The sequence below is a fragment of the Corapipo altera genome, unplaced genomic scaffold, assembly GCF_003945725.1.
Source record: "Corapipo altera isolate COAL_440 unplaced genomic scaffold, ASM394572v1 23b, whole genome shotgun sequence".
Lineage (NCBI taxonomy): Eukaryota > Metazoa > Chordata > Aves > Passeriformes > Pipridae > Corapipo > Corapipo altera.
In genome coordinates, this window is record NW_020884885.1 from 2,575,770 (window position 1) to 2,598,891 (window position 23,122).

Consider the following 23,122-nt stretch of genomic DNA (forward strand, 5'->3'; position numbering starts at 1 on the left):
ATCTAATGCCTTACCATGAGAGGTTATGTGATTTCTTACTCAGCCAGTCTTCCAGTCCAGGATATTCTCCTTATTGCAATGTTTCTATGGAAGCTGGCTGCCTACAAGGCACCAGTTCTTGTTCCTGCTTCCAGCTGCTAAATCTAATTTGAAGATGCTAAAAATAAAAAAAGGCTTACATGTAACAGTACTGTTCAGAAAGCAAAAGGCTGTACTTCCTACAGAGATAGCATTTAATCAGAAGTGAAGTGAAGGGAGGTACAATAAAATAATTGCCTTACTAGTATTTCTGCCATTTGCAAACTTTCTAGCAGTACCTAGCCTACTTTCAAAACATTTTGAGAACTCTTGAGATATTGAGACAGCACATACAGGAAACATAATATGGAGAAATCCCAAGTCTTTGGACTGTTGCTCCAGTGGCCACGTATACTGGACATCCAAGATTACTTAGAGTAATTTACAAATTCTGTGATGTGCCAGGTGGGTGTGGGGGTTAAAAAAAGTACAACAGGAATACAAAGCATTACCCGGATACTTTTAGCAATTTTTCCTTAAATATATACATGATGTATATAAAATCCACTTACGTTTTTCAGTGCAAAACACTTTACATTGATATCCCCACTAGTACACATACAATGTCTTGCATGACGTCAGAGTCTCATCTTACCCAAATTATCAAAAAGAAGTGGTTTGTAGGTTATACTAAGAAATGTGATTACAGGCTCACCTCCATGAAGATGAAGGAGCAGAGAGACACAACAGCAAGCATGGGAACCACAAAATCCTATTCATTGAAAGAAGCCCCTGCCCCAAACCCTCCCCAGAAAACGAGACCCTATGCCGAAGTCAGTAACAAGGATTTTATTTAACAATGAATGTGAGGTAGAGAAGTAGAAAGAAACAGAAAAGAGAGGGGAGAGAAGGGAGGCAGGGGAAGAGGAGGGGGGAAGGAGAGAGGGAGAGATCAAGCAGAAGACAGTCACCACCTGTGGATCCAGTGGCATCCCATTGGTCCCTCTGGCTTCTTGGTGGTGGGGGTCCCAAGGTTGTTCAAAATTTTTCACTATTTATACATATTAGCAAACAAAGGAATTAACACTCATTGGCTACACAGTTCTCTTATTCTATTGGTTAAATGATTCCTTCGCTTCTCATGCTAATTACTCTGCATGCTCAGTCTTCCTCTTGAGTCCATGGGTTTCTTGGCTCAGTGGTCCATGAGTCAGTGGTCAGGATCTTCCCCTGCCAGCGTAACCTTTTACCCAGAGCAGATTTCAGCACGGTTGCTGAGTTGCTTTCCTTGTGGACTGTATACTCTGCATTCTTTGTGTCCATTACCAGTGATACATTTTTCTCCCCAAGCTTTGTTAGCTTCCCCCTAGGTCTGAGATAACACCCAGACAATAGTACCACCTTTATCTTATCTCAAGGTCCTGCCATGGTGGCTTATCTTACAGTCCAAGTTCCAGGTATCCACAGAGGCATATTCAGGGGGGCTTTGGTGGTCATTGGTGGTCACAGATGTCATTTGTTCCATAACTCGGGGTGTTGTTTGACCAGCGATATGCGTATGAGCAGTTGCTTCTTTACAGTTTACCACAGTGGGATTTTTGCCCAGATGCATTAACTAGGATGTGCTAAATATCCCTTGCATCTCCAGGCCTGGAGTTAGCAGCATCCTGTTGCTCCCTTCTGTGCTTATCTCATGGTAAAGTCCTTCTGTGGCCTTAACAGTATTTGAGACAGGCAACTGTGCTCTTTAACTCCTGACACTAGTCTGTTGCAGGGGATGCTCAGCCCCATTAGCCAGGGGTCACCCCCATCCAGGGGTCTGTGGGGGAGGCTCTCCAGGTCTCCTTTTAGACTAGGAGGTTTTAGCCCAGGGGTAAGGCAGTCATTGTGGGATGCAGGGAATGAGCATTCTGAGATTGTACAAGACCTATTATAGGATGTTTATGGTAGGGGGTAAAAGGAGAGTTCATGGTGGTTTGGGTGGGAACAAATGTGGGAGAATAGAGGGAAAATGAGATAAAAGCCATCTATAAACTGGCATGTGGGCCATACACTTATTGTGCCACGCCTTGCATCTGTTCAGTACAATCTATCCCATCTTCTCATTAAACTTCATTTCCAACTCTTCTTGTGGGTGAGGGGCTCTCTACTCCATGGATCTGTGAACATACAGAAATCCAAGTGCAGTAACTGGAGGAAGACCATGGGACATCAGGGCTGTTGCATCAGGATGGTAACGACTGGAGAGACCGGATAATAAGCGCTTGTGTGGTGTGTATGTCAGTGTGTGATCATGACTGAACATCAAGGCAGACTAACCAGCACGTAAGAGAAGATGCTTAGAAGGCAAGCATTAGTGTGGCCATAAGTCTGAGCCAGGTAACTGGGGGAACAAGAGGGCTCTAAAAGTTAGCTAGCAGAGGACCTGGACCTCCAAGCCAGCTACTGGAGAGAGCCATCTACATCTGTGTGTCTGTGTGTGAGCCAACTGGGAGACCAGAGGATCGCAGGCCAGCTACTGTGTAGACTGGGTGCCTAAGACCAGCTACTACAGAAGGATCCATTTGGGCTTATGTATCTATATACTTATATATTTTATACTAATGGGCTTTCATCCTAAGCAGCCAGAGGAAAAAGAAGAGGACAAGGCCACTGATGCGCCTTGTGTCTGCATGAGTGCTGCAATTTCTTTCTCTGTCAGTCTGTGTAGCTGCTCAGATGTATTGTGTGCCTCTTGGGAATGTGTGCCCTGCCTTGCTATGGCTGGTTCTGGGGACATAGAGCTGCAGCAGGTTCACCTCTATCAGCCTACAGGATTCAACAGCACTTAAATACTTACCAGAATCTTTTGTGGAGATGAGTGGAAGAAAAGTATACAATTTCCTAGATCTTGAAATATGTTCCTAATAAGTGGCAAACTTACTTTTTCCAAGATCACACAAATAAGAAATTAATTATTAAAAAATGAACAGAATATAATAAAACCCTCACTTAAGTGCTCATGGTGCCTGCCCAATAGCGAGCTAAAAAATGAGATCTGTAACAGAACTAGCACCATTTAAAATTCTTGTTAAATGCATTGGTTCATTCATGCGTGAAATAGTAACTTACCACCCGCAATATCCAGTACAAAATCTTGATGTATCTAGATCTTTACTGAAGTTCAAAACAGTTGAGTGATATATACACCAGCAGGCATTTCAGCAAATGTAACTCACAACAAAAAGCAAATCATGACATCCAGTCACTTACTTAAAGAGCTGTGGTTCATAGCTCTCATTAAAGTGTTCACATAGGGACTACAGACAGTAAAATGAATCACCCGAAACAGTAGCAGTCTACAACCTCCTCAGGAAGGGAAGAGGAGGGACAAGTGCTGATCTCTTCTCTCTGGCAACCAGTGACAAGAGCCAAGGGAATGATATGAAGCTGTGTCACCAAAGGTTTAGGCTGGATATTAGGAAAAGGTTCTTCACTCAGAACACTGGTTGTGCTGTGGAACAGGCTCCCCAGGGAGCTGGACACAGCACCAAGTGGCCAGACTTCAAGAAGCATTTGGGCAATGCTCTCAGACACATGGTTTGACTCTTGGAGTTGTCCTGTGAAGGGCCAGGAGTTGGACTTTGATGATTCTTGTGGGTCCCTTCGAACTCAGGATATTCTGTGATTCTGTGCTAAACGGGGATCAGTTTAACATCCTTGACACACATGATCTTTAGAGACATTTGCTAACCCTCCAGCACATGACTGAGGAACTCTTCAGCACACAATATCCTCAGCGTATCAGGCACATGCATTTCAGGTATAAACCACTGCATCTCACACACTTCCAGACTAAGTAAATGGCTGTTTTCCCAATGCCTCCCTTTTAAAAGGCAGCAGCAGTGCTATCTGAGGAGCCCCTCAGCCAAAGCCAGACAAGGCACCTCTGCCGAAGCTCAGGGAGGAGAGGTCTCCATGGCAACGGGGGCTCCAGCATTCTCACAAGCCTCTTCTTCACCCTCTCCTCAAACTCAGGTTTTTTTCCAAAGAGAATTGCTTAGGCATTCCCCTGAACACACATAAGAGCAAAAGCAAAATACCTATTCTAGACAGACTTCACCAAGGTGCATCCTGAAGTGGGCTTACTGCTGCAGGGTCCATGGCTCACCCATACAAAACCACAGGACAAAATTATTACCATAATGTTATGATACTGTAATACATTATTATTATGGAGTTATTATTACACGCAAACACTACCATATCATCATTTGCCTGATGCTTCCTTTCAGACTCAATTTTCAGTCACTTTTTGCTTTGCCAAACTTTAACTGTTCTAGCTAATCAGCAACTAAGTTAATCTGTGCAAAGTGCCTGGTTTAGAAGATGTCATCTAAAACAATTTCAATTTTTGTGTGACACCAATAGAAACAAAACACTGTCATTCTCATCCCCAAACCTTTTTTTTCTTCCTCTCAGATGGTTCTACCCTTTTTGGGGGCAGGGCTATAAATTTTTGTTGGACCTCTTGCAGATGTACCCCTCTTATTCTTTAAAAATTCTCTCAGTCTAGACTTGAATGATGTGTCTGCAGTATTTTTTTAGTGCAAGATTCCCTGCACTATTCTTTACAGAAAATGCCTGTAGCAAATTTCACTGATAGCTGTTCAAAGATAGAGATATTTATTCCCTATGCTAGTATGCATTTACCTTTGCAAGCACATTACCTAGAACACCAGTTACTTTGGGTTTGTACTCCAGAAGGAGTACAAATCCCTTTATAACAATTCCATTTTACATCTGTCTGCAAAGATATCAAGACAGGGAGAAGAAAAGCAGTTTCAGGGGCAGGGAGAAGCTGGGAAATCCTGCAGGACACTGGGAAGGCAGCAGGGGCTCACACTGCACTGTGAAAATCTGGAATCTCTTTCAAAGGGCACCGTTTTCTTTCGAAGGACACCTCCCTTTGATATCATCATAACATGGCTAACCAGAAGGTAACCAACCTAACCCACAGTTTCTGAAAAAGTGCTATAACCACTGAAATAGAGTTTAAACTTTACCAGAGTATCCTCAGCCTTTCCAGTGAATTTTCTTTCTGTACAAGACAGATTTGGAAGACAAAAGAGCAAGCAAAAAGAGCCTAATTCCCCAAACCTCAAATAAGGCACTGACCTAAAAGGTCAGGAAAAGTTTCCTGGATTTGGGATTATTTGGGATACAGTTAGTAAAAAATACACAGAAAGTAAGATGCATATTTAATCTGTGGAATAGACACTAGACGTCTAGAGGACATCTCTTTCTCATTATAATTTCCATCAATTTTTGTGGGTTTTTTTTCCTAAATGTCTAAAAATAATTATTTTTTTATAGAAGAAATTCATTTTCATCTACATGGCTAACATGATGTGGTAGTTTGGTCTGGGCCTTCCTTGGTGACCAGTCTGTAACCAAGGAATGGCCCAGATTCACCCAGTATTCCCTATGATTTTTATGTAAGCCAGGCTATAAGAAGAAAGGAGGAAAGGCCTTACCAAACCTTACCACATGAAAATTGTGAAGATACTCAAATAACCTCAGGAGCAAATGCAGACTCTCAGACCTTGGTAATATGAAAAGAATATAAACTACAAACCATGATAAGGGGAAATTTAGGTTAGCTATACAGAAGACATTCTTTCCCGTGAGGGTGGTGGAACACTTGAACAGGTTGCTCAGGTAACTTTTGGCTGCCCATCCCTGAAAGTGTTCAAGGCCAGGTTGGATGGGGCTTGGAGCAACCTGGTCTAGTGGAAGGTGTCACTGCCCATGGTAGGGGGATTGGAACTAGACAATCTTTAAGGTTGCTTCCAAACCAAACCATTCTGGGATTCTATTCTATGATTCTATAATGGGATATAATCTCACCCAAGCCTAGCTGTGTAAAAGCACAACTCAGGTGACCGGGCTGGTGGATGAGGGGAAGGCTGTGGATGTGTCTACCTGGACTTCAGCAAAGCCTTTGACACCGTCTCCCACAGCATACTCCTGAAAAAGCTGGCAGCCCACAGCTTGGACAGGGGCACTCTGTGCTGGGTTAGGAACTGGCTGGAGGGCTGGGCCCAGAGAGTGCTGGTGAATGGGGCTGCATCCAGTTGACGACCAGTCACCAGTGGTGTCCCCCAGGGATCAGTGTTGGGCCCAGTCCTGTTTAATATCTTTATCGATGATTTAGATGAGGGGATTGAGTCCACCATCAGCAAATTTGCAGATGACACTAAGTTGGGGGGGAGTGTCAATCAGCTGGAAGGCAGGAGGGCTCTGCAGAGGGACCTGGGCAGACTGGAGAGTTGGGCTGATTCCAATGGGATGAGGTTCAACAAGGCCAAGTGCCGGGTCCTGCACTTTGGTCACAACAACCCCCTGCAGTACTACAGGCTGGGGAGAGAGCAGCCAGGCAGAAAGGGACCTGGGAGTTTGGATTGACAGAAAGCTGAACATGAGCCAGCAGTGTGCCCAGGTGGCCAAGAAGGCCAATGGCATCCTGGCCTGGATCAGGAACAGTGTGGCCAGCAGGACCAGGGAAGTGATTCTTCCCCTGTACTCAGGGCTGGTGAGGCCACACCTGGAGTACTGTGTCCAGTTCTGGGCCCCTCAGTTCAGGAAGGATATTGAGGTCCAGAGGAGAACAACTAGGCTGGTGAAGGGACTGGAGCACAAGGCCTGTGAGGAGAGGCTGAGGGAGCTGGGGTTGTTTAGCCTGGAGAAGAGAAGGCTCAGGGGAGACCTCATCACTCTCTACAACTCCCTGAAAGGATGTTGTAACCAGGTGGGGGTTGGTCTCTTCTCCCAGGCAACTATCAGTAAGACAAGAGGGCATGGTCTTAAGTTCTGCCAGGGAGGTTTAGGTTAGATATTAGGAAGAAATTCTTTACAGAGAGGGTAATCAGCCATTGGAATGGGCTGCCCAGGGAAGTGGTGGATTCTCCATCCCTAGAGGCTTTTAAGAAGAGACTGGATGTGGCACTTAGTGCCATGGTCTAGCAACCATGGCAGTGCTGGATCAAGGGTTGGACTTGATGATCTCTGAGGTCCTTCCAGCTGGGCTGATTTTATGACTATGATAAGCTCCTCCATTTAACTGCAGTTAATGGTATGTGAATTCGCATGCAAGTAAGTGAACTGTGGAAAAACTTGTGTTAAGAGTGAGAGAGCACATATCCTCATTTCCTTCAATACCGTTATTCCTGTTCATCCTTGCCCTTCTCCTGAGAATAACAGAACATACTATTGTCCATTGCATTTCACCTACCAATTTTATCCGCCTTTCAAGCTAAACTCACTGTGTATGCTGGCTACAAGTGCTCTTTGGAGACTCTCTTCTTCATTTTCAAGATCCTCTCCCACTGCTCGCACTCAACTGAAAGCAGTTGCAGCCACCTCCACAGACCTCTCCCCACCAAAACTCAGATGAAATACACCCTCTTCCTTTTGCCAAAGGTTTGGTTGCTGTGCTAAAGTAATAATTAGTCACTGCAGACCGATTCCTTCTAATGACAAGAGGACAACATGCTTTGTAGATCAGTACTGCTGTACTCCTATATGCACTGCAAAACTGATCTCAAGAATCATCTTTAATAAAAAGAAACCTATTAAAAATTTACTCACTTTGAAAAGGAGTCCTCTGTCATCCCAAGCTTAAAACAAACAAAAAAAGCATATTTGATTTGCCAGTCATCAGTTGTCACCTCTTTTAAGTCATTGACCACACGTATTCTTTTTCAAACTAGCCACAAGAGTAAAAGCAGTAACTCCATACTGTTCTGAATCAAATTGCTAGTATTTGTTCACAGTTACCTTGTTCAAAGACTCTGTTTTCATAAACTGCTTACTCATTTTTGAATAGCAGCCAAGAATATATTAGAGCTTGTTACTGTTTTCTTTTTATGTGGAGGAGGGGGTGGAGGGAAGAAATAGTCTGAATTAAAAAATACTATAAATTTCAGGTGAAAAATTTAAATTTTTAAATCTAATGAAAAACAACCTATAAAATTTTATCTACCCCTTTGACCTCTTTCTGGAAGATCTGAAGCCTCTATTTCTTCTGACTGCAAGTGTGTGATGAGTAACACCAACAGCACTAGTGATCTCCTGCCACAACGTGGCTGCTCTGCTCTGCATTACTGAAACACTGCAGTGCTACTTTCAGTCCTACCATGATGTAAGTTAATCCTCACAGCATGCTTCGTATATTATAAGCCCAAACATATCCCAAATATATCCCAAAAAATGGAAGAGTGAGATCACTGCATAAGCTCCATCTCTCAACACAGTCTTCATGATGAGAGAACAAACAAGAGAAAACCTAGAATGCACAGTTTACATAGGTCTCAGAAAGGGGTGAATGGAAAACAAAAAGCATAAACTGTTTCATAAGGTAATATTGCTGCACAGCATGCTTCTCAAATGGTGGAAACTTCTTTACCTTAGGGTCCTCTTATTTGTAAAGCCAATGCAGATGTATCTGCACAGCCAGATGTAACTCTCAGTCTGTTAGGCACTATAGGAAAAGTCAGCAGTCTCACTTTCCTAGCCCATTGATCTCAGTCAGTCAAACCACAGTCTTGTCTTCACTGCAGTAGCAGGCAAAAAAAATGGTCTCTCCTTATAGGCTCCTGAACCTCCTGGTTTCTGTACTTGCTCTGTGAGAACAAGCTCTATCCATACCTGGCAAATGTACAGACAACCTAGCACAGTAAGAGTCTTGGTCACAACCCTCATTGGCCTGCATTTCTCTGAGACATGCTGACCTTTGTGATCACAACAAATCATACAAAAGCTGAAGCCTAACTATTCTCCAGCAGGAGAAACCAACTTCCCATGCACATGAGAACACTACAAATTTTCCTTTTCTACCATTCCAATAGTACTCAGCAGTCTTCTTCCAAATAAATCCCTACACGATCAGCAAAACTCACTAAATCTTTTCTTTTCATTTAAAGGGGAAAAAAAATCCCAAGCAGAACTTTACTCCTGTTTAAAGAGAAGTAACTTCAGCAGCTGCATGAAAAACTGTGCTTTTATTATGAATTTGCATCACTGGTGGCACTCTGTTAATATGGCAATAGGTGGCAGAACCACACTGTGAAGCGGACAGACTCAGAAGAAAAACTCTGAAACAAGAATCCAGAGGCACACAAACAGGATAACGTCAAAAAAAAAAAAATCATGAGGATGGAGAATATGGTCTCCATCATCAAAACTTTAGTTTTTGACAAGGCAGTAGTCTGAAACCTAAATTTTATTTTATCTTTCCTTTTATCAACTTCATCCCTTCGATAACAGCCATTTGAATTCATCAGCTAAGAAACCTAGCCAGTATTACTGTGACTGAAAATCATAATTCACTTCCATAAGTAATCCTGATTTCGTCATCTTAGCCACATTCATCTGGTAGCAGGTGGAGGGAAGTGGCCTGAAACACAGGTTAGATAAAACAAAACAGTTGCTACAGTTCTCACAAGGCAATAAAAAATTACCTAACCTGAGTCAGGCAGAATACAGGGAACTGCAGAGTGGAGAGATCTGTGCAGGATTAGTGGAAGTAAAAAAATCAATCTCAAAGAAAATCTTTACCTTTCTTGTTCTTCCGCTGATGATTTCTACATCCTTTCAAAACGAGTTAGGGCATGAAAAGCTTGAATCTCTTGACACCTTTTACCACATGGGATTAAGCGAACTGAAGGAATCAGTACATACAGTGTGTTTCTTCTCATGTCACAGTGCTCCCACCTGTATCATTCCAGTGGCCTATAAAATCAGTAATTCTTCCCACTGATGCCTTTCACTTCCCCCCATATTTAAGGTAAGGTGGTTGAGAGGTTCAAAAAACAGTCATCTATAAGACAATTGTCAGAAGCAGCATAACTATTTTGGCTTCTGTTCTCCTATAGTAACTTCTCTTAGCAGCAACAAATTTAGTCGTACAGTACCTTAAGCTATGGCTTAAACAGAATACTGAGTGCAACTCCCCTGACCACACATCAGAAACATATCTCTCTACACGTGCACTTGTCCTTCCAGAGTTCCTGAGGCACCCACTCTCTTGATTTCAGGGAGTTCCAAGTACACGTGGATCAGAAAAGGAAAGTGGTACTGAGAGGCATGGTTCTTTCCATAGTGCTTTTGTTGACGTTCACCATGCTTGCCTTCTTTTCTGTAACATGTTCCACACTCCCTGACCCAAGCATAGTTCAAGCAGTGGAACGAGAAACACCAGTGGCATGTGTTTTCAGTGTTTTATTCTAGTCCTGCCTAGAGCTGTTAGCTTGCAGGCTAGGAAAGGCCCTTACTACGAGAACTGCCATTACTAGCTGTGGAGCTGCACAGGAAGACAGCATTAACAAAGGCTTCTAGTCTCTCACACCCTTGGTACCTTAGCTTCTGCATTTGCTAAGTTTATCAACACATACAAAGCATTTAAGCCTACCAGATGAATTCCCCAGTTCATGCACTCAGATACAGCATCACAGAAAGAAATAGCTTACAAGTCTTAAATATACTGCAAATCTTCCCTTCATAGAGGCAAACTGAGCTGCTGACCAGGATAACTAAATTGACCACATTTCTCCTTCCAATGCTTCCTGTCTTGTGCAGAAACCTTGTGGTAGGTTACAGTCAAGTGAGGGCATAACTGGCAGCACCAGTTGGGTTGAAAGTACAGAGACACAGATTTACTCATTTTACTCCTTGGTTCTTGAATATTAACATCATAGGTACTCTGCTAGGTGAGAAATTCCACACAAGCAGTGAAAGAGCAACAACAGAAAGTTTGTGTGAACAGACTCAAAGCCACAGGAACAGCTACTTAAAACTGTACCTTTTAAGTATATTATAGCTTCTTTAACTCAGTAACTCATACCCAAGTTACCAGAAGAAATCTTATCTCTAAGTGCCCTAAATATTTAGAGATTTCATGACTAAATAATTATGTTCTGTCCATTCCAAGCATGGAACGATCTGATTCTTCACAAAATCAGAATTTTTTAACAATGAAAACTTTCTAAAAATTAGGAAAAAAAATAGGAAAAAAATCTGACATTTAGTAAGCCTCATCTTAATATTCTGGTTTGTTCAACCAGTTAGATCCTCTGATGTACATGTTAAGATCACATCCAGGTTCAAGGTTTGGCAAGCTTGTGACAAACAAAAATTCCAGAATCTAGTATCACTGATATTATTACCTAAAACAGATAAATAAACTGAGGATGAGCTTTCAATGTATTTAAAAGTAACCATAAAGAAGAACAATTTGACTCTTCTTTGCCCTCAGTAAGTATGAAAAACATTCACCATAGCACTGTTTTTTCACAACACAGTGAAAACTAACACAAGAACTTCTGCTATTGCTACAAGTCTTCCCACAGGTCTCAAACAGGGGTCTTAAATGGGAATAAAAAAAACTATAATGTACATCTCTCTCAAAACTGATATCATATTCTTCTGCACAGCAGGAACCTAAATTAAATTCACAACACCAACTGTGATTCTTCCCTCTTTTAGGACCTGGGCCTCTCCGTGCTGTAGACTACTGCTTGTGTCAGACCCCAGTAATCATTATCAAGACTGAGTCATATACATTTGTTCCCTTTCAAGCTGGAAATAGAAATAATTTCTTCCTTTAAAAGGGTAGTGCTATTTTATCCAACAGCTAAGTGGCTTGGGCACACACTGATGTTGTGAAATGCACAAGCTGTACATCCACCCAAACCACAGAGGATTCAAACCCACACATCCTACCTCTGAGGGCCATGACCCCCATCTCATGCTTTAGGAGGAAGGATAGTCTTAAGGGTTATCTCTCTGTAAAGAGGAACCTGAGACTCACCAGACCAAAGAACTGCTATTCTGCAGCTCAAGTGAGCAGCTCACCTGATGGAGAAAAGACCTGGATGACACTCACACTCTAAGGACCATGTCAGAAAATAAATGATAACTTAGTTAACAGTGTTTGTGCAAGCCTAAGAGTGAGGTAAGTATCAAGTTGTTATCCCCTGCTGATGCAGATATACTGTCCAGCACATGCACACGTGAAACTTCAGGCACATATGAGAGTTGAGCATGCAGGCACTGAAGTCCTTAGACCTTCTGGAGATCAGGGCTTCAGCTTTTTGGTGGCTTTGTTTCCATTCAGTAAAGAGAAAATAGCACTACATTCATAGGGATGATATGGGAAGACACTTTAAAGATTCACAAGTTTTCAGTTGTTACAATAGTGTGTATCATAAATGTTCTTAAATTAGTATTTCAGGGCAGCAGGGAGATTGGAAAAGAAGGCAGTTTCAAAAAAACAGTTAAAATTGGTTTCCATCACTGTAAATTCATGAAGCCCCCTACTAACATCTGTCATTGGACCTAGTGCATTTTCATCATTTAAAAAGAAGCACATTATTTCCTCTCCTGTTTAGCTCTTTGACAGTTCTGGAGAAGTTACTGATGTGGAAGCTTCATCAGCCTCCCAGCCATCCAATCTGCATATAAACCCCTTGTGACATGTTCAAATTTTTTCACAGTCCACCTCTTGAAAACAAATTGCAGGAGTACCAAACCACAACTTACATTAGCCTTGCAGAATTTGTAGCTATGTTATTTTTTGGTTGGTCGGTTCTTCAAAACTCCTAGTTTCTGAAGCAGTGATTACCTGAGTGTGTCTGTTTCCTTCTTCAAATAAAACTGTAGGATCCATGCTCATGGCTCTCTTTCAGGCTCAAAACAAAAAAAAAATAAATAACTAAATTTCTGACTTCTCTCACCCACTCTTGTTATTTTAGGGCAATATTTGCTGGCTATCATTTTGTGCCAGGTACTGTGCAACATACGGAAAAAGAGAGTCCCTTCCCCACACTATCTGTGTGCTAAAAAGAAAAAAAGCAAGAACCATGGGGAGACAGGAGTAATTGATGCCAAAAGACTCAGTGACCTACAGCAATAACTAGTAAGTATATCACTGACTGAGGCTCAACACTGTTCCAAGACTATGCTTACCACTTTCTTAGAAATTATTTAAGTGCTACTAAGTATTACCAAAATGAAACAGATATTAGAACTTACTACCCTGAACACAGAAATGGATTTTAGCATTACTCAAGACCAGGAAAACCCAAACCACATCCTTGACAATAAGAGCAAATGACCATCAGCAAAGTCCACCTGGACTTACCTAGGAGAGCTGGACACTCTGTTAGTCAAGCCCTGTGTGAAAAGCCTTATCATTTCCAGTAACTAGCTTCGAATAAATGAGATAGTAGTGGCATTTTACTGAAATCCAGCCTACTGAACTCCCAAACAGTGCTAACTTGATTGATCATAAGGCTTATTTCACCTTTTTTTTTTTCTAAGAAATGCATACATCTGTATTCCCAACAAAACAACCTACTACAGGCACCCTAAAGGAAACGTACATGCATTTGTAAAGTTATATGACAACAGTTTACTACCACATATCTAAGGTCTATGATTCCTACTGTAAGGATAATAACTGGGCAAGATTGCATATGGTTACACATATTTGTAGAATAAAGTACTTTCAAAGGATTAATTTAAAACCTGCAGGCCACAAATACCAAATTACCGCAGTATGAAACTGAAATTTAGCAAAACTTGTTTAAAACACCCCACATCCTTTTTTATATTAAACAGATTCCAGTGGAGCTGAAAATAAAGGTGTAATCAACCCATTTAATTTTTGTCCATTTAAATTCTGATAGAAAAGTTTACTAATACATACATATAATGTATAAGTTCTCATCTGTGATAAATAGCATTTCAGTTATAGCCTTTATTCATCAAAACCCACAAGGAACTTGAAATCATACACCTGAGGACCTGAAAAGCAAAACGAAGAGTGACTAAGGCATCAAATGATGTAGTTATCATTTGGTCTGCAGTCTCCGACCGTAAGGATGAAAAAAAAAAAACATCAAAAAACCTCCAGCAACTCTGCCTCACCCAGCAAGGAGCCCACGAAGATGACAATCTGCACGGTGGTGGTGAAGTGCCGGTAGCCCCGCTCCTCGCCGTGCTCCTCGCTCTCCACGGCCCCGGCCTCGCTGACGTTCCCGCCCTGCCACACCATCTGCCCGGCCGAGGCGTTCCTCATCTCCAGAGCTCTGGTGACAGCCTGGTACGGGGCATGGTCGCTTTCATTCCTCAACATCCAGCTTTTGTCGTACCCCATGGCGGAGTTCCTGCCCTCTCTGCTACCACCTAATAACCACAGGTTGTTAAGCCCTTCCCTTTAGCGAGTAAATGGTGCCCACAGGCAAAAAGGCGCTTCTAAGGATACAGCCCCTACTCTCGGAGGCATCTTCACCACATTCCGGTGTCCCGGGAAGCAGGGCCGGCTGCTCGCTTTTCCACCTCGTAAATCATGATAGCCAGTGAAGGAAAACAGAAAACAAGCCAGGCTTCTCCTTGCAGTCAGCTCTCCCATATTTCTTGCTTCACACCGCCACAGGTCTCCTCAGCATGCTTTACCGCAATAACCGAGAATGAGGGAATCACAGTGCACAGAATTACAGCCCGCACCGCGGCTCATCCTCCCAACTCCGCCGAGGGTCGCGGCGCTCCCCCCGCGCACTAGGGCTCACTGCACACCAAAACTGGTCTGGAAAAGTTGAGGGACCACAAGCTCTTTCCCCCCACTCCACTCTCAGTGTTGGCGCTGCCTTTCCTCACAGCCTTGAGGGAGGAAAGACATGGTTTTCCCCCTGGCCCATCTGCTCCAGCTCGCTCCTCCCGCGGTGAGGCACGGCTCGCCTCCCCCCCCGTCGCCCCTCCGCCTCCTTCCTGGCTCTGCGCGGCGCTGGACACCGCAAGGACCCTTACACAGCGTCCAGAGAGGTCAGTGACAGCTCACTGGGTTCCACTGCGCTCCAGCTATTTTTCGGGGAAAATTAATTTGGTTTTGAATCCCAAGGCGAGGGGCGCTCGAGCCTCCAGTGAACCGAGAGGGCTCCGTACGATGCCTGAGCGCCCCGCTCTGAGCGCGCCCCGCACTGAGCGCGGCTGGCGGCGACACCTCGCTCGTTCGTGCGCCAACATCCCGGCCCGGGCGCCGAGCCGCTGCGCCCCCGCTGCCCGCGGCCCCGCAAGCCCACAGTGCTGGCTGCCGCCAAGCCCCGCCGCGATCCCGCGGGAGGCGGCGGCCGGAGGGGCGGGCGGGACTGGCGGGGCAGGAGCCGCCGCGCTCCAGAGGGGCGGGCGCGCCGCCATCACGTGGCCGCCGCGCACGGCGGAGCCGCCATTTCGCTCGGTGGCTGGGAGCGTTTCTAAATCGGTATTTTAAAACAGGTCCGTAATTCTGAGGACAGGGTTTCAAAAGACGGTGCTGGATTCTAGTGTTGTTTGTTAAAAATAGATATTTTTTAATATATAATTTGCCAGTAAAGCTCCTCAGTACATGTAATAAGTTTGGGCTTTGACTGTGCAAAAGTTGTGCATCCATATAGCAGGTGCACATTTGCCTTTAATTTGAAGACTTAAGGAGGGTGTCTAGTTAAAAATCAAGACAATAAAGTTTTTTCAGCCACTGGACAGCCAATCTGGAAATGCTCCAAGAAGAGGAGCTACCCATGAGCATGGTCCCTGTACAGCAAGGCTTCCTCAGGGACCCGACACCCACGAGATGTATTTCAGTGGCACACATCCTGTCACCTGTGATGTGAACTTGGGTGACACAGGACAGAGCTGGGTGCTGTGCTGTGGGTTCAAAGATGTTTGCTGACCACAAGGATAGGGGACTGCCACCCCCCATTCCACCATAGAACCTGAAGGCTGTTGGCCAAACCTCTGCTTGCACCTCTGTGTATTTGGCCCCTGCCCTTTGCAGGCTCCACTCATTCCTCTGGGAGCATGAGTCTCCCAGCTCATTGCTCCAGCCTTTTTTCCAGTAATTAATGTCTCCTACTCACTCCCAGTGTGGCCCCAGGCTCAATCACCCTCTCACCCTTTTCCCTCACCTCAACTCATTCACCTTGTCCAATGAGTCCCATTTTTTCCTTGCTCTCCCCAGGCAATAATCAGCAGCTTCCACCATGCTTTCCCCTCATCTTGTCTTTCATTAGACACTCAAATGGGCTTCTTCCTCCTTTTGGACACATTCTCTGTAACCAGAGCCTGACCTCCATCCCTTCACCTCCCTGCCACCTTCAAGGCACTGTTCCTCATATAAAGCAATCCCTTTCTCCAGCTCCTCCCTCAGGACGGGATGATGACTAAGACGGCTAATGCTTGCTATCTACAGCCTACACTGTGTACCCTCTGTGTTGTCGTTGCATAGATCTGCATAGTTGACATTAAGAAAGGATGACTTGGCTAAAGGAAAAGGTTCTGTGGAGATAGGATGGTCCCAGTTTGACTGGCAGATGGAACAGAAGTAAGTTGTATGACCAGAACTTTGAAGGACGCCATGGCCAGAAAAGAAATGTTTGCCTAGATTAAAGGTAATTTAAATATTAAAATGCTGTATATGCTAATAAGTTTAATGAAGTACATGCTACCACATGAATGACTGTATTACACAACTCTCCACTTAGATCATGCTATATGTAACATAGCAGGACCATAGCATAGATTGGAGGAGGGCAGACATTTCACCTGTTAGGAGAAAGACCCTGGAGAGAGCCAACAGGTTATTCTGCTCTCCCTCCTCTCAACTGGGGATGCTGCCTTGATAAGCACGAATATTATTATTACCTAGATTAACACAATATTATTAGAGATCTGTTACGGCTACTGCATTTATCAGTGGCAATTCCTACTGTGTATTTTTGTTGCTTCAATAAACTCCACTATTCATGAATTTGTGGTTGTGGAAGTTCCTGTTGAACACGGCCAGACATATAATGACAAATTGGTTATAGTCAGAATAAGCCCAGCTGCACCCAGCCCCTCTGATCTCTGGGGACAAGACAGAATGCAAGAGGGTTTATTTTGTGCCACACTTCTTGCTCTTAACACTCAGGACCCTTCCCCTCTCTCCTGCACTTCACCTAGGAAGACTGACCTCCCCTCACTATGCCCATGGGGAAGTGAAAGCACATTCTCACACCTCACTTCATTAAATTTTAATAGCTAGAATTAAATTTTAATGTTGTTACACATGATAGGTTTAATAATTTTGTCTTCAATTTTAGAAGGGAAGCTTCTGTCCAGATGCAGTCTTGCACATCTTTAGGGCAGGTGGATGTTCATTGCATTCCAGTAAATCTATGGGGAGCATATGAGTACTTCCCTCAGTAATGTAATTCAATTCAGTTTATGCAGGTTTTCATTCATCAAATTTTCACACTTCTGCTGGGGTACAAGACTTTTTAAAATAAATTCTCAGAATGTTTTCATGATTATGTCATGATTATCTGCCTTTCTTCTTGGAAACAATGAATCATTATAGAAGAAATTAAGAGAAAAAAAATAGCCTGAGGTAGATTTTTTCTGGTCTAGAAAATTTCATCCCAAACCATTAAAATGTTGCCAAGTCACAAAGAATGGGAACAATTGGGCAGCTTTAACAACGCATAACGTTGCCCGACCCACCCATTGCTACACAGTGTAACACAGGAGAAGTTTCCCAGGTGCTGGGCTGTGTGCCCCACACCTCGTGCTTAGGAAGTATAAACCCATAATTTCTGTTAAAGGAAATTTTACTTGCGTTTCTTAATTACTTACTGCATCACATCTTCTAATTGGCCATTCTTGCTGTGTCTCTGTGTGGGAGAGAAGATGAATCTGTGCCCTAGAAACTTTTATTTCTTGTCTTTAACACAGGGAAACTATTTATACAAATTGATAGATAAGCATACTCAACTGCACCAGAGGAAACTCCAGGGGTCAGTTACAGTGCCCCAGGTCATTTGACTGAGCAAAAGGAGATCTCTCTTGCTATTAGATAAACACTACCCAGCTTTGGTCATGCATTTCCCACAAAAAACATGAGACAGAAAGACCTTGCCACTAAAGACACGTTCCAGGAGTGGTAAGGAATAGAGAACAGCATAACAACAGTGATACAATTTAATACCTTGGTTAGATACTAATGAACATTATTTAACTGTGACTGAAAGATAAACATACACATGGAACAAGCTTTTAATTTCAGAAGGAAAATTGAGGGCTATAGAAACTGTTCGTTAGCATAAGTCCCTCCTGAAGCGGTCTGTAACAAAAAGTCTGTACTGAAAGGTCAGGGAGTAAAGTGAAAGTCACCAAAACTCCATTTATATATCTGGTTGCATGGTAGCAAGCTGTAGACTACTGTAACATTTTTCTTTGCCTGGGGATTACTCACCTAGTCAATAAGCTTGTATGTATGAATTTATTTGGGGTTTCTTTATTAAGATCCCAAAACTTACTGGAGGCTACATCTTGGGGCAGTCCTGTTCAGTAGTTACTACAAGAAGTGACCAAAGAAAAGCACATTTTCTTCTTTGGTTACCACTGCTCTCCTGAGAACCCCCAGCTTCCTCTCTCTGGCAAGTTCCACCAAGGAGAACCAGGGGCTGAGGGGTGTTCACTGGGTCTGGCCTCACTTTATATTTGCGGTTTAACTAGCAAAAGACTAAGGCTGCTTGCCCTCCACATGCTATTATTCACATAGTATTCATTACTATGGAAATATTTTCATAGTTTTCACAGGAACTTGTATCCTGCCTCAGCTCTACATTAAATCCATTCTGAATTTTGCGGTTACCTTTCCCTTTTGCAAATCTTTCTCAAGGTCTATTAAAAAAAATCTGCACAGTAACTAGTCGTATTTGCTGCATATCTCTGTATTATAGGTATAACCGGACGCTTATCCTGGTGGAGGTCAGGCTGGGCATTAGGAAAAGATTCTTCACCCAGAGAGTGGTTGGTCACTGGAACAGGCTCCCTAGGGAAGTGGTCATGGCACCAAGCCTCCCAGAGTTTAGGCAGTGCTCTTAGTCAGGGTTTAGTTTCAGGTAGTCCTGTGAGGAGCAGGGAATTGGTCTCGGTAATCCTTATGGGTCCCTTCCAACTCGATATATTCCTGGTGGGCGAACCACCGGCCCCCAGAGTCGCCCCCCCGCCCCGGCTCCTCCTCCTCCCGCCGCCGCGGGGGCGGTGCCGGAGCGCGGCCCCGGCACCACTTCCAGGGGGGCAGCGCGGGTGCTGTCCGCGATGGCCGCCGCCCGCCCCCGCCGGGGCAGCTGACATGGCCCGGGCCAGCGGCGCGCAGCAGATGCCGGCGGAGACTGCCGGGGAGCCGCCGGAGAGCTACCAGCTGCGGCAGGAGAACGAGCTCCAGGTGCTGGAGTCGATTTACGGGCAGGACTTCCAGGATCTGCGGCAGAGCCAGGCCTGGAAGGTAGTGAGCGGGGCCCGCTGGGTGCGGATGCTGCGGGGGGTGGAGCGGGTCGGGTCGCTGTGCGGAGCGGGACTGGGGACGCGGCTGGCGCTGCCCCGGTGGTGCTGGTCCACGTCTTCCTTGAGGGGCGCGTCTCGCCTCCCCCCCAGCCCTGCAGCGGATCGCCCTTGCGATTAATCCTCAAGATAGAAGCGCTCGCACTATATGCAGTGCTGTGTTTGTAAATTGCATTTTAATGAATTGTCAGGCTTTAAAAAAATTACCTCTTTAACTCATTGCTTAACCGACTAATTACGTACCTGCTTAATAAATTAATCTCATCGGTATATATGATGATTTTGCGGGGTTATTATAAACTGTGGTTTTCTCAAACTGTGGCTGTTTCCATGATAACTTAATACTTCAGCTTTCATTTTTATAGGTTTGGGGTTTTTTAGTTATAACTAGTTAGTGCTCACGTCTAGTACTCGCTACTCTCTTGCATTTAACTTTCGTGTCCACAACATCTAATTGATACTTTTTTCCAACTACACTTTTGGCACTGTTTTCCTGTACCTGGTCACGCTGTTCCGTTCTCAAAGTTCACTTCTACTGTTGTTTCGTTTTACATTCTTTTGTGTTTAATTTCTACAAAATATGTCATAGCCTCTGCTGTCTGTTTTTTATGCCATAGATCTGAACTTAACATTTTTGCAGCAACTTTGTAACTTTTTTTCTTTTTTTCATGGAGTTTGTTGAGAACACTCTTAATTATTTATTGGGTTTTCAGAAGTGTTGCAAACCTCACTCCTTATTAAAAGTCAGGTAGTGACCTCCTCTTGACTTGACCTGTTCTCTTCCTTGCTGGAAATGCAAATGGAAAATAGAGGGCATAGTTACTATGTGTTTCCTTATTTGTTTTTCCATGTAGTCTTGCTTCCCTATCAGTTTTTTGTGTTACTAAGGCCTGGGTTGTTTTGTTGGTTTTTTTGGTGTTTGTTTGGTTTTGGTTTGTTTGTTTGTTTGTTTTGTGGTGGGGTTTTTTTAAGTTCTAATTGAAAAGAAAAAGATTCGAGTGTTGATATGGCCATATTTTACTTTACTCTGATTTTGAGTAGGTGATTTGAACAGGTTGGAGAGGGGGAAGACAAAACTTGTTAGAATTCTTGTTTATGTCTAACCCCAAAATATAAATAGAAAAAAATAATACTGTCCATTTGTTCGGCCACATAAAGTGTATATCAGTGTGACATTATAGTCTGTTGCCGTGTCAGAAAATAATGATTGGTGTTAGTGATCCAAACCAGAAAGAAACAATATTGGTTTTATTTAATATGTGATATTCCATAAATAGCCCGTGTTTGTTTAATTTTTTCCTCCTACTGGTCTACAGTAAGCACAATACAAGAGTTTTGTTGTAGAACCTCATTTTTGCTCAGTCTGAATAATCTTTCTAATAACTGTAACTACGTTTATCTGAAGAAGTTGCAAAAATATTCTGGATAAACTGTGGTAATCAGTGGCCCAGTTCACTGTCATTGAGCAATATCACTGCATTAACATATTTTTTTAGTTATTTGGATGGTCTAACCCATATGCTACTATATGTTTAGAGTTGAATGTTTTCATTAAAACAAAACCTTTTCAATCTGAAGTTTTTGTTTTGCGTTTTAGGTGCGACAGCCTCCTGAAATTAATTTAGTTCTGCGTCCTCAGGGATTGACTGGTGCTAATGAAGTGTATGCCAAAGTTGACCTGTGGGTCAAGTGTCCACATACTTACCCTGATACGTGAGTGAACATTAAAATATAACCTCTTGTCTCTATTTTCCATAGTAAAGTGTAAGTTGAAAAAATATGTAGTTTTAGTCTTCAGTGTTACTCTGGCTTTCTGCATGTCAGTATTAAACGTGTGGTACTTTATAATATGCAACTCTAAACTTTGGCACCTGAATTGGATGTAGTCTTTTGTGCAATGGAGAATAATAGGGTCAGTGCAAGACTGCAGCCCCAATTTGTAGCTTGCAAATACATGAACACATGTTCCTATGCTAGTATCTTAGTGCCCTTCTTATACTTCAGCTTGTGACTCTTTCAGCTGACACGAACCAAATTTCCTTTTTTAAAGCCATCTGCTGTCTTAGTTGTGTCTGCTATCCTGTTTTCTGCTGGATTAGTCTTTTGGAAGAGTCCTCCATAGAGAATGTGGAAGGAGTTGCAGGTGACAGCTTCCCCCAGGATTTTGGGTTGGCAAGTGATTTCTGGGTTGTGTTGCTCTGTGCCCAGTTTTCTTCTGTCCGTATGCCACTGATAGTGTCCAAAGCATAACTCCCTTCAATCCATCCATTTATGCTGTGGCATGTGTGGTGTACAAGGGAAGTGCTATTCCTTACTAAGTGATAGCTCAGTTATACCCTATAACAAGGACATAACAGCTGAGATAGCATAACTACAGACACTTTGCTTGTTCACTTTATTTTAAATATTTTTTAAGTTTAGCTGATATTTATTTATTGCATATGTTTCTTGAGGTTTGTGTAAGCTGTATAGTGGTGATAAATAAATTTTAAACATCTGTTATGCTAGTAATATTTCAAAAGGCTTGTTAAGTAAATTACTAGTGAAGAGCTGAATTATAAGGTTCTGCAGGGTTTCTTTGGTAGTTCTACTGTTAAGTGTAACCGAAGGTAATCTGCAGCCAGAGAATTTGATGGTAGAGAATATGAAACAGTATTTCTGGCTTTATGTTGTATATGTAATGTTTATATTCTGTTTATTTGAGCATTGACTAATTGCCAAGTGACTACAAACTCCATTTCTTTTCCCTCACACACTGTTTTTATCAATATTCTGTTGCTTTTTCCACTCACTTTTTCTAATGAGGACTTTTATGTGTTTGTTGCTGTCCCTCAGAGTTCCTGAAATACAATTAAAAAATTCAAAAGGCTTGTCAAATGAGAAAATAAATGAACTAAAATCCAGATTAGCTGAACTGGCAAAACAGTGCCGTGGAGAGGTAAGAGGTTTTCACTTCCTTGAGAAGTATACTCTGGACCAAATAGTTCTACAGATTTTTGTTATAATATAGTGGAATACATCCACATTGGAAGTATAAGTTGCATTGCTCTTAAAGAAAGAAGGACTGTCTTTCTTAAGAATGTTTCTAATTAATGAAAGTTCAGACTGTGGATGCTTTTAAAATCCAGTGCCTATGTAAACAGTGCAACCTTTATCCGTGTTCAAAGGTTCATGTTATTAGGTTTAGAGGTTCTGAGTTATTTCACAGTATGAAAAGCAATACTAACTCTTAAGAGCTTTCTGCACTTTTCAGATTAATTTGAATATTATAAGAGGCTATACCTGTTTAAGCAAACAGCAATCCCCTGGGGAGTTTTTTGAATGGGATCTTGTTCATCTAGTGCTGAACTGAAGGGCAGGAGACCTTTCTTCTAACACGAGCTCAACACTTGACTTCTCTGGCTGTAGCACAGTCACTCCATGCCATTGTGCCTTTTTTTCTACTGTGTTTAGGAATAGCAATACTTGAGTTTCTCCTGAATTGGATAAAAAGAGAAAGAGAAACATGAAGCATAGAACTTGTATCTATTTTAAGAAATTTTATAAGTCCTCAGATATGTTTAGTATTTAAAATACATTTCCATTCTTGTTGAGGCTGAAATGATTCAAAGAATTACTAGCAGGCAAAGAATCCTTGGTGGAAAACAGTGTTTGTGGTATGTTTCTTATTGCTGTTTGGAAATGTTGCAGGTGAACACATTTG

General features: G+C 42.9%; 2 protein-coding genes across 11 annotated transcripts in view; one reads left to right on the forward strand and one right to left on the reverse strand.

The window, feature by feature from the left end:
* Positions 1–18,592, reverse strand: part of GPR176 (G protein-coupled receptor 176) — a 38,746-nt gene extending 20,154 nt beyond the window's left edge. For 2 of the 6 annotated variants that reach the window (XM_027641854.1, XM_027641847.1), the window contains exon 1: positions 13,987–14,713. In XM_027641854.1, the coding sequence (XP_027497655.1) occupies positions 13,987–14,215 (229 nt within the window). In that variant the 5' untranslated portion in view covers positions 14,216–14,713. Of the gene's footprint in view, positions 1–12,679; positions 12,745–13,986; positions 14,714–14,865; positions 15,124–18,389 lie in introns of those variants that run through there. The other 4 variants (XM_027641848.1, XM_027641849.1, XM_027641853.1 and 1 more) reach the window with 4 other exon arrangements.
* A 574-nt stretch (positions 18,593–19,166) lies between these two features.
* Positions 19,167–23,122, forward strand: part of EIF2AK4 (eukaryotic translation initiation factor 2 alpha kinase 4) — a 37,155-nt gene continuing 33,199 nt past the window's right edge. For 4 of the 5 annotated variants that reach the window (XR_003527459.1, XM_027641842.1, XM_027641844.1 and 1 more), the window contains exons 1-3: positions 19,167–19,363; positions 21,017–21,132; positions 22,255–22,357. Coding sequence is in view for 4 of the 5 variants with exons in the window: in XM_027641842.1 (XP_027497643.1) it covers positions 19,211–19,363; positions 21,017–21,132; positions 22,255–22,357 (372 nt within the window). In the remaining variant the exon portion in view is untranslated. The remainder of the gene's footprint in view (positions 19,364–21,016; positions 21,133–22,254; positions 22,358–23,122) is intronic. The other variant, XM_027641843.1, reaches the window with a different exon arrangement.